This window comes from Oryzias melastigma, linkage group LG7, assembly GCF_002922805.2.
Source record: "Oryzias melastigma strain HK-1 linkage group LG7, ASM292280v2, whole genome shotgun sequence".
Lineage (NCBI taxonomy): Eukaryota > Metazoa > Chordata > Actinopteri > Beloniformes > Adrianichthyidae > Oryzias > Oryzias melastigma.
In genome coordinates, this window is record NC_050518.1 from 22,830,299 (window position 1) to 22,844,550 (window position 14,252).

The following is a 14,252-nucleotide window of genomic DNA, read 5'->3' on the forward strand; positions in this document are numbered from 1 at the left end:
TTGGGTTTAAATAACCAAATGGGCCGCAGAAACCGAGAAAAACTCAAAAGATTTTTGCCAGCCATCTTGACCGCTACGGCCATAGACAGCGGACGTGACAGGAGCTGGTCAGAAGAGGTCGAGAACCGCCAATTCCAGCTAACGGGGCTTGCTAGCTGACACACCAGGGATATTCGGTTCACAGGCTTTTGACTAGGGTAGCTAGCTTAATTTAACATATTTCTATATCTCCAACTCTGACTTTGTTCTTTAGCCGCGTAGTCGTCGTTATAGAGCCCCATAGCATCGGACAGCGTCTGTACTAGCCTGCTATTCTCACCCAATTCAAGAAGGAAGCTAAAACGCTAGCAGGTCTCTTGATGGCTGTTTGCTTTTCATGTGAAGTCGGTTCACAATGTTCCGTGTCAGACCTGCAGTCATGGATGTGACCGCCTTCAAGGACGAGTGTTTTCTGCGCAGTGTTGTTTACGGTTAGGCTGATGGAAAGCTGATTTGTTCTCCTTTTTCCACGACAGACGTGTTATCCGAGACAAATAACAAGGAGAAGCTGGAGGATGTGAAGATCTCATTGAAATGGCCTCTCAAGGAAAAAAGGGGGAGCTTTGGGATGAGGTAGTAGTTTGTATAGTTTTAGGATCACACCAGATCTGGGAGATAACTATACAGCCTACTGTCTTTCTCAAGGCCACCAAATCTCCACCTTCCACAAGAACGCAGATGACTTACATTTTACTTCCTGATTACCTGCACTGGAAATGAAGTGTATTGAAATGTAATTTCCACGATTGTACGGCTAAGTTTGCTGTTCTATCATGTCTTCTTCTTTTAATCAATAATATATGTAAATGTTTATTGGTTCTGCTAAGATAAAGCACTTTGTTGCTTGTTTGTTCATGTTAAGCATCAAAAACTAGATATAAGTTTGCAAAATCAAAACAGCAAAGACTGCTGTCTTGTTCATAGTGTGCTAAATGTTTTTAAGAAAAATGTGTTATTGTTGGGTGTGGGATACCAAACCATGTATATTTGGGAATAAAACTGAGTAATCATCACCGATGTCTCCCTATTTTCTTGAAAAATATATTTTTGTTTTCCATCTCTGATTTTAAAGCTAGAATGTATTAAAAAATAAATAAATTGTTGGTTTTAAGTTACAAAAATGTTTTTTTTTATTCAAGCCAAGCTTTGCTCTACTGTGAAATTAGATTACACCTCTTAGAATGTCAAAGCTCAAAGTGCAGAGTCACATGCCAAAGAATATTTAGATTTTAATTTTCAATTTTAGGTTTTGAAAGAAAAAGATTTAATCAAGTTCTTTCCTTTTGAAAATAACAGTGCATTTTATTTATAGGAACCCAAAGACAAAGCATACAAAAAGTGACAGACTGATATAACTTTTTTTTTAAAGCCCTTTAATTTTCCTAATGTATATCCTTACATTTTTATTGATCCAAAAATAAATGAATTTAGGGAATATATTTTTTTAAATTAGTGTGGAAACAGTTCAATTCTTCTAAAAATATTTGAAAAGTGTAGTTGCTTTTGTCCATTATCGAAGTTTAAACCAAGAAGGCTTCGGTTGGTCTCCTCATTTGACCTCTCAAAACAGCTTTAATTGGACGACACGTCTCTGTAGGAAGGGGCGTTTCCCTAAAAGCTAATCACTGATTGGTTCAAGTACAATTCATGAGGCTGAGGTTCTTCTGGTGTAAAGAGAATAAATTGACGAGGTCTCACACTGATTATATTTTATCCAACCAATAATAATAATAATAATAATAATAACTTCGCAATATTAACAACTAATAAGGTACACGTTTTTATTGCCGTTTTAGCTTTAGTGCTATATAATGTTATTTATGCAATTCTTGCCATTAAATATTTCTTTTTAGATTTATGCTATCAATATATATTTTCTTTTCACTATATTATCATTGGATAGTTCATTACTTTTAAATATTTACTTGTAAGCAAAGTACAATAATCCTGCTTTTGTGTACCTAAATAAGGTTAAAATTATTTGACTACACAGGATTCGTGATCCAACTGGTGGAATTGTTTTTTTTTTTCCATTATGAACGGATCTGTCACATACACGATCTTTGGTATGACGTCCTGTCTTGGCGGAGCAAACATGGCGAACATTCGATGTGTGAAGGTAAGAAAGAGAAACATTTGTGCTTCGTGTTTCTCGTGGCGTCATTTACATACATAAATTCCAAGTCAATATGGAAATTAAATCTTTAAGTGAGTTAGTTTGATGGTTGTTAGCATTTCTTTTCATTAGCCGTCTTGTTTTCTGTGGAGTGCAGAAGTTGGACTGTGAGGCTAACGTGACGCTCAGTGATGTCTGTTCAGCTCATAGCTGGACTCTGCAGAACAGAGGTCGTCTATAAGGTCGACAGAGCTGAAGCATTGACTGTAAAAATACTTATTTTATACAGTCAATGATTAAAACCCGGAGAAGACTTTCTCAAGTTAAACAAACAAACAAACAAACAGGCTTGAGACTGTAACCACATTTGGACTTTATGGACTTCTTTACATCATTAAAATATTTTTGCAAAGGTTTTTATTATGAAGTTGAACATTAACATTATTGTTTATATAGAGTAAATGTATGTTTCCTAAAATACTTTAATAAGTTCCTTTCTAATGATAGTTTGGCTTCTAGGTCGAAGGTCAAAATAATCCACTGTTAGATAAGATTCTGTTTGCAACTTCTATGGGCAAAACCAAAAACACTCGTACAATAATTGTTTTTTTTTTAATGTGACATTTTGTCTGCTATTAATATATTTTACAAATATTGTTCCTGCTAGATTTTGTGTTTCTATAAATAAATAAACCTGAGAAGCAAAGATAAGATTTATTTTTTTAAATTTTCATTTACAGAGGTGTCTGTAATATTCATCATAGATACGCAATTATTATAAGAAACAGAACCTAAGAAAAAATCCAGGAAATCACATAGAATGCTTTTAAATGTATTTAATTGTATGATGTTGCAGAAAGCAAGTATTTAGCATGGTTAGCATCTTGCTTTGGTGCTGTTGTGTTGCAAAATCCTTCCTTTAGTGAGAACCTTGAAGATAAAACATGATGAGAACATCATCTACACGACACGGGAGTGGTTTCATATAAAGCATGTCCCGGTTCTGGAGTCTTCCAGCCAGTCTCCAGACTTTAATCCAGTAGAGAATCTGTACAGAGAGTTAAAAGTATTTGTTGCAAGGCGACATACCTGCTGAACAGCTGAGGGAAACATTTGACCTCTGTCATTGTTAACCGGGACTCCACGATTTGAGGTGAACTTTTGTCATTGACCAAACACCATCATGCAAATAAATTCTTTAACAATCAACTGTAATTTCCTGGATTCATTGTTTTCATTCTGTTTCCCACAGATAAAGTGTTTCCATAATGATAATGAATATGTTTATATTATTTATTGTTCATTCATTCTATTTATGTAAAATAAGTGAGCACTTATTTTATTAAATAGTGACAAAAAGATGTTTATGACTAAGAGCAGCTTGAAGAATCTAAGTTTGTGTGTTTGGTAGGGTATGGTCGGCCTGGTTACAGGTGGGGCCTCTGGTTTGGGTCGTGCCACAGTTGAGCGGCTGGTGCAGTGTGGGGCGTCTGCCGTCATCGTGGACCTTCCTTCCTCTGATGGAGAGGCTGTGGCAGCCAGCCTGGGAGAGCGCTGTGCCTTCGCTCCGACAGATGTGAGTCCTTCACACAGTCAGACCTCGTCGGAGTGTGATCTGTTCATGAGATGCTGCTAACTTTTTTAAAAAAAATAAGTCTTTCTAAATATTAGCTCGTTTTTTGTTGTTTTAACATGCAGATCAACATAATTTGTATTAAAACTCTTCCACGTCAGACGGTGATAACCAGCAATTTGGCTATAATTTGACATTGTATGAAACCAGCAATACAGAGTAACTAAATTGCAGTTTTATTGTAGAGTAAGACAAATTTTATCATTTTTTTAAAATAAAAAAGTAAAGCTGAAATTAGTCAGATTTATTCTATTTTTTTTAATGTTTTTTATAATCAACAGAAATATACCATTGTTGCTGTAATGCCCTCTTAGTCCACTAGATGGCAATCATGGTGTTGATTCCGACTTTCTGATCTTTGCTCCGTTTTACTCCAAATTCATGAAGTGATTTTTGTGCCGCCATATTGCAAACAAAAGGTACAAATTTAAGATCATAGTTTTCTAAATTGCAAAAAAAGTAAAGTGTTGAAAGTAAATCATCATAATTTGCATATGAACATACTTCTTTGCTTTCAAAAACGTTTGCTTTAAAAAAATATTTTTGCATTTGCAAACTTTTTTTAAATGTTTGCTTTCAAAAAATATTTTTAAAGTTTTCAGATGCATAGTGTCTCATCTTACTTTCGCCCTATCTTTGATTTTTGCGTGTAGAATTTCTCTCAGCATTATGTTTGTGCCACTCCAAACAAAATGCTGATTAGTCTAGATTCTATCCAATCAGGTGTCTCTGCCGCGCATTGACGGTGCTTGGGGTCCGAGGCAGACTTTGGACTTTCTATCGGCGCTGTTCAATGGGAATTCTGCAGGCTTCAACCATTCTGGGCCGTTTCTCTTTGAACAGAACTCAGAAGGAGCAGCAAAGCCACACAAATACAACAGGGTTCTGTATTTATTCATGTTTGTGTAGCGGCTGTAGTCAGCAGGCTGTTTGGGGTGACACAAACGTAACGCTAAGAGATATTTTGAAAGCAAAATCAAAGATAGGACAAAAGTGAGATGAGACACAACGTATCTGAAAACTTTTGTGTTGCAAACGCAAAAATATGTTTTGAAAGCAAAAATTAAAAAAAGTTTGCAAACACAAAATATTTTTTAAAAGCAAATATTATGTATTTTCATTTGCAAATAAGGAAGTTTTATTCTCAACACTTTATATTTTGTTTGCAATTTAGAAAATCTTGATCTCAAATCTCTAACTTTTATGATGGCACAAAAATCACTTCGTACAAATTCCAACCCTTCAAAGACGAGTCGGTTTTGTCTTTCCAGGTCACGTCAGAAGCAGACGTGCGATCCGCCGTGTCTCTGGCTAAAGACAAGTTCGGGAAGTTGGATCTCGCGGTGAACTGCGCTGGCATCGCTGTGGCTGTCAAAACCTACAACTTCAAGAAGGACCTTCCTCACAGTCTGGAGGACTTCCAGCGCGTGATCAACGTGAGCCCAACAGAAAAAAATGGACTGAAAAGCGAATTCACTGCAGCTCACGCCTCACTTCGCCCTGCGTCTGTCCTGACAGGTGAACATCGCAGGAACCTTTAACGTGATCCGCCTGGCTGTGGGGGAGATGGGGAAGAACGAGCCGGACGCAGACGGACACAGAGGCTGCATCGTCAACACCGCTAGCGTGGCAGCTTTTGACGGACAGGTAACTTTAAAAAACAGACGCATCAAAGTTCCGCCTTTTTCTGGGTAACCTGCTTCATTTGTGTGTTTTTCTTCCAGGTCGGACAAGCGGCGTATTCTGCATCAAAAGGTGGCATCGTGGGAATGACGCTTCCTATTGCTCGAGACCTGGCACCTATGGGCATCAGAGTCGTGACAATCGCACCTGGTTAGTGCTCAAACTTCAATCTGTCTTAATCAAGTGATCTAAACAAGCTATCATAATCGGACACGGGGAGGATCAGGGGCGGGGCTGCTCAGCTTAGCTCCAAAAGCCACGCCCCCTCAGAGGAGATTTTGGAAACAGAGGCTTCAGATCAACTTGAAAAATGGCTTTTAGAGACATTTAGGTCGTGGGATTTTGGTTAAAAACTTCATAATCATAATAAAACACTGCTGAGAACATTTTTTAAATAATAAAATTGTCATAGAAGGACTTTAAACTATTGATTTCCTGAGTTTTTTAATAGAATTACCTATGAAACATTGGCTACTTTAAAAAAAAAACATACTTTTAAATAGTCTTCATAGCAGATCTGTGGATTTAGGATGGCTCAGGTCTATGTAGTCATCCTGAACTTAAAGGCTTAAAGGCTTTTTAGCACTTTTTTTACCAAATGATCGGACCTTCTTTTTAAAAAAACACAATCAGATACTGATGAACTTTTGAAATAGATTTAAACAGACAAAACATTTTGCTTGCAGGGCTGTTCTCCACTCCGCTCCTCGCCAGTCTTCCAGAGAAGGTGCGCTCCTTCCTCGCCCGCCAGGTGCCCTTCCCGTCTCGCCTGGGAGACCCTGCAGAGTTCGCCCACTTGGTGACGTCGATAGCCGAGAACCCCATGATCAACGGAGAGGTCATCCGGCTGGACGGAGCCATCCGCATGCAGCCCTGAGCCAGCGCCAGCACTTGAACAGAACCTGAACTGCCTCTGATCCACGTGTGGCTGTCGGCCATGTTTGTGCTGTAGAAAGCTGCACACGCCGGAACTGACACGAACCACATCAAACATTTGAACTGTCAGACTGAAATAAACCATCTAATCACAAAGTCGTTTAGATAGAAATGGTTTTATTTGTTCCTAATTCTGTAAGTTTACAGTCTTTGAGTGTGAACATCATGACTCTCTTCTCAACACATTTAATTTGATGAAGTTGATAATAAACTTTGGGATGTATGATGGAGGTTTTTTCTTTCTAGTTCTAAACTATAGACAAAAATGAATGCTGTGTTGGAAGCATATTGTGAAATTTTCTCTGCAAAACGTAAAGTAAATAAAATTTATATACATAAATATGCAAGATTAGCAAGAAAAAATTGTGTTAAAAATTCAGTGTAAGAAAAAATCAGTGTGAAAAAAATGGTTAAAAATTCAATACAAAAAAATCTGAGTTAAAGATTCAATGTAAAAATAAAATTCAGTGTTAAAATTAAATGCAGAAGAATTCAATGTTAAATATTCATTGTAAAAAATTCAGTGTTAAAAATTTATTGTAAAAAAAATCAGTGTTAAAAATTCAATGCAATAAAAGAATCTGTGTTAAAAATGCAATTACAAAAAGTCTATAAAAAAATCAATATTAAAAAATTAGTGTCAAAGAGTTTGATTCTGATGAATCTATACTTCTTCCATATGTCGGTGGCATCGTTGATATGTTTTACAAACAGAATAAACACAATATTGCAGCCTTGCCGCCAGGAATTATATGCAGAGAAAAATCCTCAACCTCCACAGAGAGTTCTGGTGATCCATAGACACATATATTTCACACTTTTAACAATATACAATCAATGGATGAAACTGCGATCCTTTTGCTTTGCAACATTTTCCATTAATGAGGACGCAGTGTAGCCTCCCTAAGCCCCGCCCCCTTTTCTTTTTGCATTTTTCAAATCTGGGCTGTGAGGTAAGTCAGCCTCAAACTGTCCTGTTATGCTCCCCTTTAAATGTCTGTTTTGAGGAATCTTATCTATCGCATAAATGTTTTAGTAAACATCAAAAAAGAAACTTGTGGATTAAAGTCAGTGACATTTAATTATTTTGAATGCTGCTCGTCAAACTAATACATCTTATTGGGTATTTATACAGACAATTATTGATTTTTATTGTTTATTTTATAAATCTAGGAGAAAATAAAGAAAAACATAGAATGATAAAAGTTCCATTTCTTCTCCACCAAGACGACATTTTTTTGTTTCATCACAATGTTGTGCAGCAAGTTCAGTTTAGTCCATTACAAGCCTTTTGAATCACTTAACAAAAAATAGCATCATACATTTTCAGGCAAAAGTTAAGCAAACGTTTCTTTTGTAGTTTTTAGACCATTTTTAAAAGAGATATCTCTGCAAAAGTGCTTTTCTTTGTGTGTTCCTCTTTAACCTGTCAGTCCTGCAAGAGACATTTTTCATGATTATTTCAGCCGGTTAAACAAAACAAAAAGTTAACGCCTGAGAATGACTCAAACTTACCTGTGAGAACTCAACATACATATTGTTCACCTGAAGACCTGAGAAACATCAATATGAAGAAAAAAAATAGATTAAAGTTCTCAAACAAAAAATAAACAGTAAACAATAAACAACAATCAGAAAGTATAAAAATGGTTCTTGAGTTAAACTTCATTGGGTTTAGCACAGGCTGGATCGAGTGGTCAAGTGTGTGTATGCAGTAAACCGATGGTTAAGACAGGACACAAAATTATCAATTAAAGACTTGAATGTTTCAATCCAAAACTTTTCTTTTCCACTAATTTCTGAATATTTCATCACCCATACATTTGCGTGTCTTTGTGCGTCTGCAGTCTTAGGAGACTGAATCCGTCACATTTAAAGCTGACCCTTCAAAAAAGGTAAAATTGTCTCTCTGTGCCACCACAAAGTCACGGAGTGAAAGGAGAAGCTGTGTCTACGTCGATGTCATGTTTCTGCAGCTGCAGGCTTGTGGCTTGGAACTGCTGCAGTTGTATCCCAAAAGTGTGCCATGAAAGCTCTTGGGCGTCCAGCTTACCACAGAGTGCAGAGGCATCACTTTTAGTTTCACGTTTCTCCTGTCTATCTTTGGAAAGATTGTTCAGTGTCTCTCTCAATTGTGCCTTTATTGATTCAGCTCTTGAACTCCAGCAAGTACTGGACAAAGATTTCAATGTGAGATTCACGTGTATCACTGAACACCTTTCGTCACCTGTGTGTTGATAAGGAACAAAATGTGAACATTGATTGCAGAAAGTCAAAGAAACAGCTAGCTTCTGGGCTACTGTGAACATAATTGACACTTTATTGAATGGGTTTATTCTCTTCAACCTTGTACTTTCCTGACATGTTACATTACATTGTCATAAGACTGTCCTCGACAGTTAGTTATGTCTAGGGCTAGGTTCTCCACTATTGCAGCAACACACTCAGCCAAACTGTTCCCACTATGATTTTCAATAAGCTCAAAAGCCACAAAACACTCAACTTCTTCTCCACCGTTATTTACAAACCTGAAGACAAAAGTGAGTTGGTCCACAAGAAATGCCCATTGGGAGGTGATCCCAACAACTTATCATCTCCCTGAAAGCAAGGCCCCTCTCCCCGACAGCAATAACTCTTTTAGAACTTCCCACCAGTATTGCCTCTGTGCATCATTTTCTTTGACAACATCAGAATCCACTCTTCCTGTGTTTTTGGAGGGACTGTGTTCCATGCAAGCCCTTTGCTCCTCACTCCTCTCATGTTCAACGATACGCTCAGAATGTTTCCAATCACAAAACCAGTGGACAAGCGGATTGTACTTGTCTTGAAAACAGTTTGCAAGCAAACAAAAAGATGCGACCAGATAAAACCAAATGAAGTGAAGTAAGGTAGCCACTGCTTCGTCTCAGACTGGCCATTAGGTAGAGAGCATTTGACTAAGGAATTTGTGAAACTCCTAGTGATGCCCCCCATGGTCCTATCCCTACTTGAGGCCGGGTACCTTTCACTTCAGTTTTAAAAAGCAGCAGCTCCAACAAGAATCGGCTCTGCCTATCCAGGAAATAACACCAGTAATGGCACTTGGCCATAAAGCAGGGTCAGTAACCGTTTCACACCAGGAGTTTGAGCCCCAGCTCCTAAAGCGATACTGGTCTCAGTGTACTCTTCCTAATTTGACGAGACTTTCTCAGGTGATGTCTGGTCTGAGTGTGGGCCTGAGACAGGTCCTGACAGGTCAAATTCTGACAGCTTGACTGGGTCTGTGAGGGATCCGGTATGATCGAGCCGGTGGTGGTCTCTTCATTGCTGCAACTCGGGCTACTGATGACATTATCAATGTTTGAATCCTAAGGATTGTCAAACATGTTTGAGTGGCTCTTGTAGATTTACCTTCCAGATGAAAAGACTCTCATCTTCCAGAGGACAGTAAAACAAGCGATTGGGAGGAGGAAGATGATGATGATGGCGAACACCAGAAGCAGTAGAATATAAAACGAAACACCTGCAATGATGAAAAGAAAAGAGCAGCTTAGCTTTATTGATCGTTGATAAGAAAGTTTGAACAACATATAAGGCTCAATCAGCCGCTTCTGCAGATATACAACTTTAAAAAAATCCACAAACTAAATATGCTTTTGCATTGATTGTGAAAAACAAAAACAGCAACAACAACATTGATTTTTACCTGAAGGTTCAGGCAAACCTGTTGGAAGAATCTCAGTTGAGTTTGGTCCAGGAATGGAATCTGGGAACAATCAAAACCAGAAAACTGTGTCAGGTTTATTAATATTAACATAAAATGGATTCTGCACAAGCGACAGTAAACTACAAACATAATGTTTTATATAATGAAAGGTATATTTTTGCATAAAACAAGATTTTTTCAGTTTTCTATAAGAATTAAAGCCTTAAGCTTCTTTCAGAATTGAATAAATTATTGTAACATCATGATGTAAACATTTGTTTGGGTTGTTTTTCATAAATCGGTTCTACATGTTTGGACAACATGAGTATTGGATAACAATGAGTCATTTTTGATGTGAGACTACAAGATCAAAATTATGCATTTATTCCTATTGACAACAAATAAACAAGTAATAGCGATGATTTGAACAATAAGACTTACTCTTTTCAGTGAAGAGCTCCCAATAGTCTGTCATGTGGACAATGACATGATATTGTGTTACGACATAAAAGAGAGTCAGACAAAAATATAAATATTTATAATGAAAAATACTCTGGTGTGAAACAAATGTTTTTGTCAGAGTGATGTGAAAAATGTGAAATGAGGAAACATTTGTGTTTTTAAGGAAAAAAAAACTCACTAAAAGTGTAATCGTAGTCATATTCATACACCGCTGTGGTGTCCAAAACAGATGCTGCTGTCTCCGGATGACGAAGACATGAGCCTCCTGTAAAGGTGTTAAAATACAGCTCAGTCTAGCATAGACCACAGACCACGGACCAGTTAAAACTGTTCATCGTGTTTTCTGCAGCTTTGGGTGGATAATGAGGCACTTATACTAGAATCTCACTGTTCTAGTGGAGTTCTATCAAATGTTTTCATACAGAAACTAATTTCACCATTTTATCACATTTTTGTTTGATATTGTATCTGCCTCTTAGCTTTACTGCCCCTTCTTACTGAAAATTACACCAGTATAAATAATCGTTTCTCTTCCCTTCCAAGCATCCACCTTTCATTCTTCATTTTGAAGCAAATCCAGACAGACCAAACGCTGCAGTTCCTCCAATGACCACTAGTTCCAAAAGACATCAGTTTCCTTTGACATCAATAGATAGAAAAGGCCAGAAAAAATATGACACCTTTGGTTTTAGACTAGATATGCCTAAAAATACAACACACTGGAATAAAATCCTGTCCACTGCATGTCCTGAACACAGTTAAAGTCAAATATAGCAAACGATAGTCAGGAGTCAACATGAAGCTGAAGTTATGTATCGTACCAACCCCTAAACCAGGGGTCTGCAACCTGAGGCTCCGGAGCCGCATGTGGCTCTTCAATCCCTCCATTGTGGCTCATGACCTTTAAGAACAATTATAACCATTTGAATAAATATTAAATTAGGGTTTGATGGCTCTCGCTGGGTTTTGGTTTGTAAGAAATTGGACCAAAAGGGGTCGTTTGGTGTTAAAGGTTGCAGACCCCTGCCCTTTACCATGGTTGGAGTGAATACTGTACCTGATTCTGATACACATATATATAATTTAGTATTTTTCCTGTCAAGTCATGATTAATCATTCAAAGTTTTACTTATCTATGAATGGATATCACATCATATCTATCATATATGACTGTTTTCACAATATTGGGCTTAAAAGGAAACCCTCATTAGAACACCGGCAGCTGATTTCTAACCCTGAGTTTCAGGCTTACTGGAAACGAAACTGCAAAACAAAACTGTCGAATTGACAGTTGTCAATTGACAGGTGTTTAAAGTAAAAAAAAAAAAAACATAGCAAAACTTCCAAATTCAGTTTGACTATAAATTTAAGGCAAATATGACAAGAGTTTTGTAAAATATACTCACTGAGAAGCAGAAAGCAAAGTAGAGTCTGGGAAACTTTCATCTTGGTTTGATGTTGAACGGCTTCCTTCTTCACTGTTAGACCACAAACTTCTCTCACAGAAAGTTCCTCCCCTGAACACGGGACTCGTCTCCTTTTTTTTCTTAACAGTTGTTGTGGGTTCTACGTCTTCAATTTTTGTTGTTATAACCAAAAAAAACAAAAAAGCTTTGTAAATTGAACTGAAAGAAAGAACGCATAAAAATGTGTCAAAACAGAAAGTAAAGACTGCTTTCAACACTTAAACCCACACATTGTTACTTCATCCAGTAGATCATGGGGGCATGGGGGGATTTTTTGCTTGATAAAAATCGCAAGACACACCACCACTATTTGAAAATAACAAAAAAAATATATATATACAAAATCTCAAAATGTAATCATTCTTATCCATGGATCTTGAAAAAAACTCAAATGACACACAAAGGAAACATTTTATAAAAGTTTATATTTTACTACTCAGAGTGAATCCTGGGCCTGTGTGGATGAAGCTGATGTCCTGGTTCTCAGGAGTCAGAGTTCTGTCTCCTCCTCTGGTCACCGGAGGGAGCCGTTTCCAGAGTACTGAACACACTACATCTCCCAGAATCCCCAGCTCACAGTCCTTGGATACCACTCAGTTGACACTCATTGACAATAACCCACATGATACTTAAACAGTACGCAGAGCCTCACTCAGAGCAAAGTATTGTTTGTGCCACCCAGCCTGCATTACTGAGCATTTCTATCTGGACCTGATCTTGTGTACCTGACTCTGTTTTATCTCCGATTGTTTGCCGCCTGCCCTGACCCTTGCCTGGACCTTGACATCTCTTGTCTCTTGTTTAATGCTACTAGACTTTTGATTGACTGAACTGATTAATTTATTATTTATTTACACCCCTAAGAAAAAAGCACCGGAAGAGAGAAACATCTGTTTGAATTAACGAAAAAAAAAAAAAAGAAGAAATGCAGACCGGCTCTATGATCAGAGGAAGAAAACAATTGAAGGAATGGATATGTGGATTTGGGGCTGCACGGTGGCGCAGTGGTTAGCGCTCTTGCCTCACAGCGAGAAGGCCCCGGTTCGAATCCCGGCTGGGACCTTTCTGTGTGGAGTTTGCATGTTCTCCCCGTGCATGCGTGGGTTTTCACCGGGGACTCCGGCTTCCTCCCACCGTCCAAAAACATGCTTCATAGGTTCATTGGTGACTCTAAATTGCCCCTAGGTGTGAATGTGAGAGTGCATGTGTGTGTGATTGAGGCCCTGAGACAGACTGGCGACCTGTCCAGGGTGTATCCCGCCTTCGCCCATCAGTAGCCGGGTTAGGCTCCGGCACCCCGTGACCCCGAAAGGGACAAAGCGGTCAAGAAGATGGATGGATGGATGGATAGATATTTGGATTTGTCACTTTATAAAAACACAAACAACTAAATAAAACTTTCTACCAGGGTCAGATATAAAAAATATAGAACAAAATACATAAAAAGACCTTTCAATAAACTCTAAACTCAAATAAAGGCAAAACAGACAAATTAATGATAAAAGTAAGGTTTTTTTTCTAACTATATCTAATCAATGATTAAATTAAATTATTTTCATGGTTTAATTTTTACTTTTATTTATGAAACAGAAAAGATAGCATTAAAAAACTAAAAATAAAGTGTTTTTATCAAATGGGTTGTGAAACTGATCCTCACCCACCGCTGAGCTAAATCTGGCCCTTCTGTACTGTAGAGTTGTAGAGTGCCCCCTTGTGGCAACTACCTGTCCTCAACTACTGTAGATTGATGTCAGTTTAGGCTAGAGCAGACCAAGAGTGTGCAGGAGAAAAAAAACAAAAACACGACAGTACTTAATCACAAATAGAAAACTGTATTTTTTAAAAAGAGGATCAAATGTTCTGAAAAAATTTAGCTTTTCTTTGAAATCATAAACCTCATGTGGAATTTTTCAAAAAGGTCTTCTTCCTCTTCCTCCTCCCCCTCCCATTCCTCCATTCTTTCACTTACCTTTATAAAAATAGATCAAGAGGAACGTCATCTTGAAGAAAATGAGTTACTAAACTCATTTTAGTTTTAACAATAATTTGGTTAAAAATGTAGATGTAGAAGCTTTTTGTTAAAATAAGGAAATACATCTGAAGTGACTTGAAGGAGGAGCTGCTAACCACAGGAAACTGGCGTGTTTCTGTCCTGAGTTCTTGTTGTCTTCATTCTCTGACAGAAAACATTGAGAGAAGAAGAGACAGAGAAGAGCAGAGGAGAGAACAATG

At 37.7% G+C, this 14,252-nt stretch overlaps 1 protein-coding gene across 1 annotated transcript; it reads left to right on the forward strand.

Moving 5' to 3' along the window:
* The first annotated feature begins 2,017 nt into the window (after window positions 1-2,017).
* hsd17b10 (hydroxysteroid (17-beta) dehydrogenase 10) lies at window positions 2,018-6,633 on the forward strand. The gene is made up of 6 exons (XM_024293462.1): window positions 2,018-2,158; window positions 3,567-3,731; window positions 5,060-5,224; window positions 5,307-5,435; window positions 5,513-5,621; window positions 6,158-6,633. Exons 1-6 carry the CDS (start codon window positions 2,075-2,077, stop codon window positions 6,346-6,348), a joined length of 843 nt encoding a protein of 280 aa, XP_024149230.1. The 5' UTR covers window positions 2,018-2,074; the 3' UTR covers window positions 6,349-6,633.
* Window positions 6,634-14,252: the final 7,619 nt, after the last annotated feature.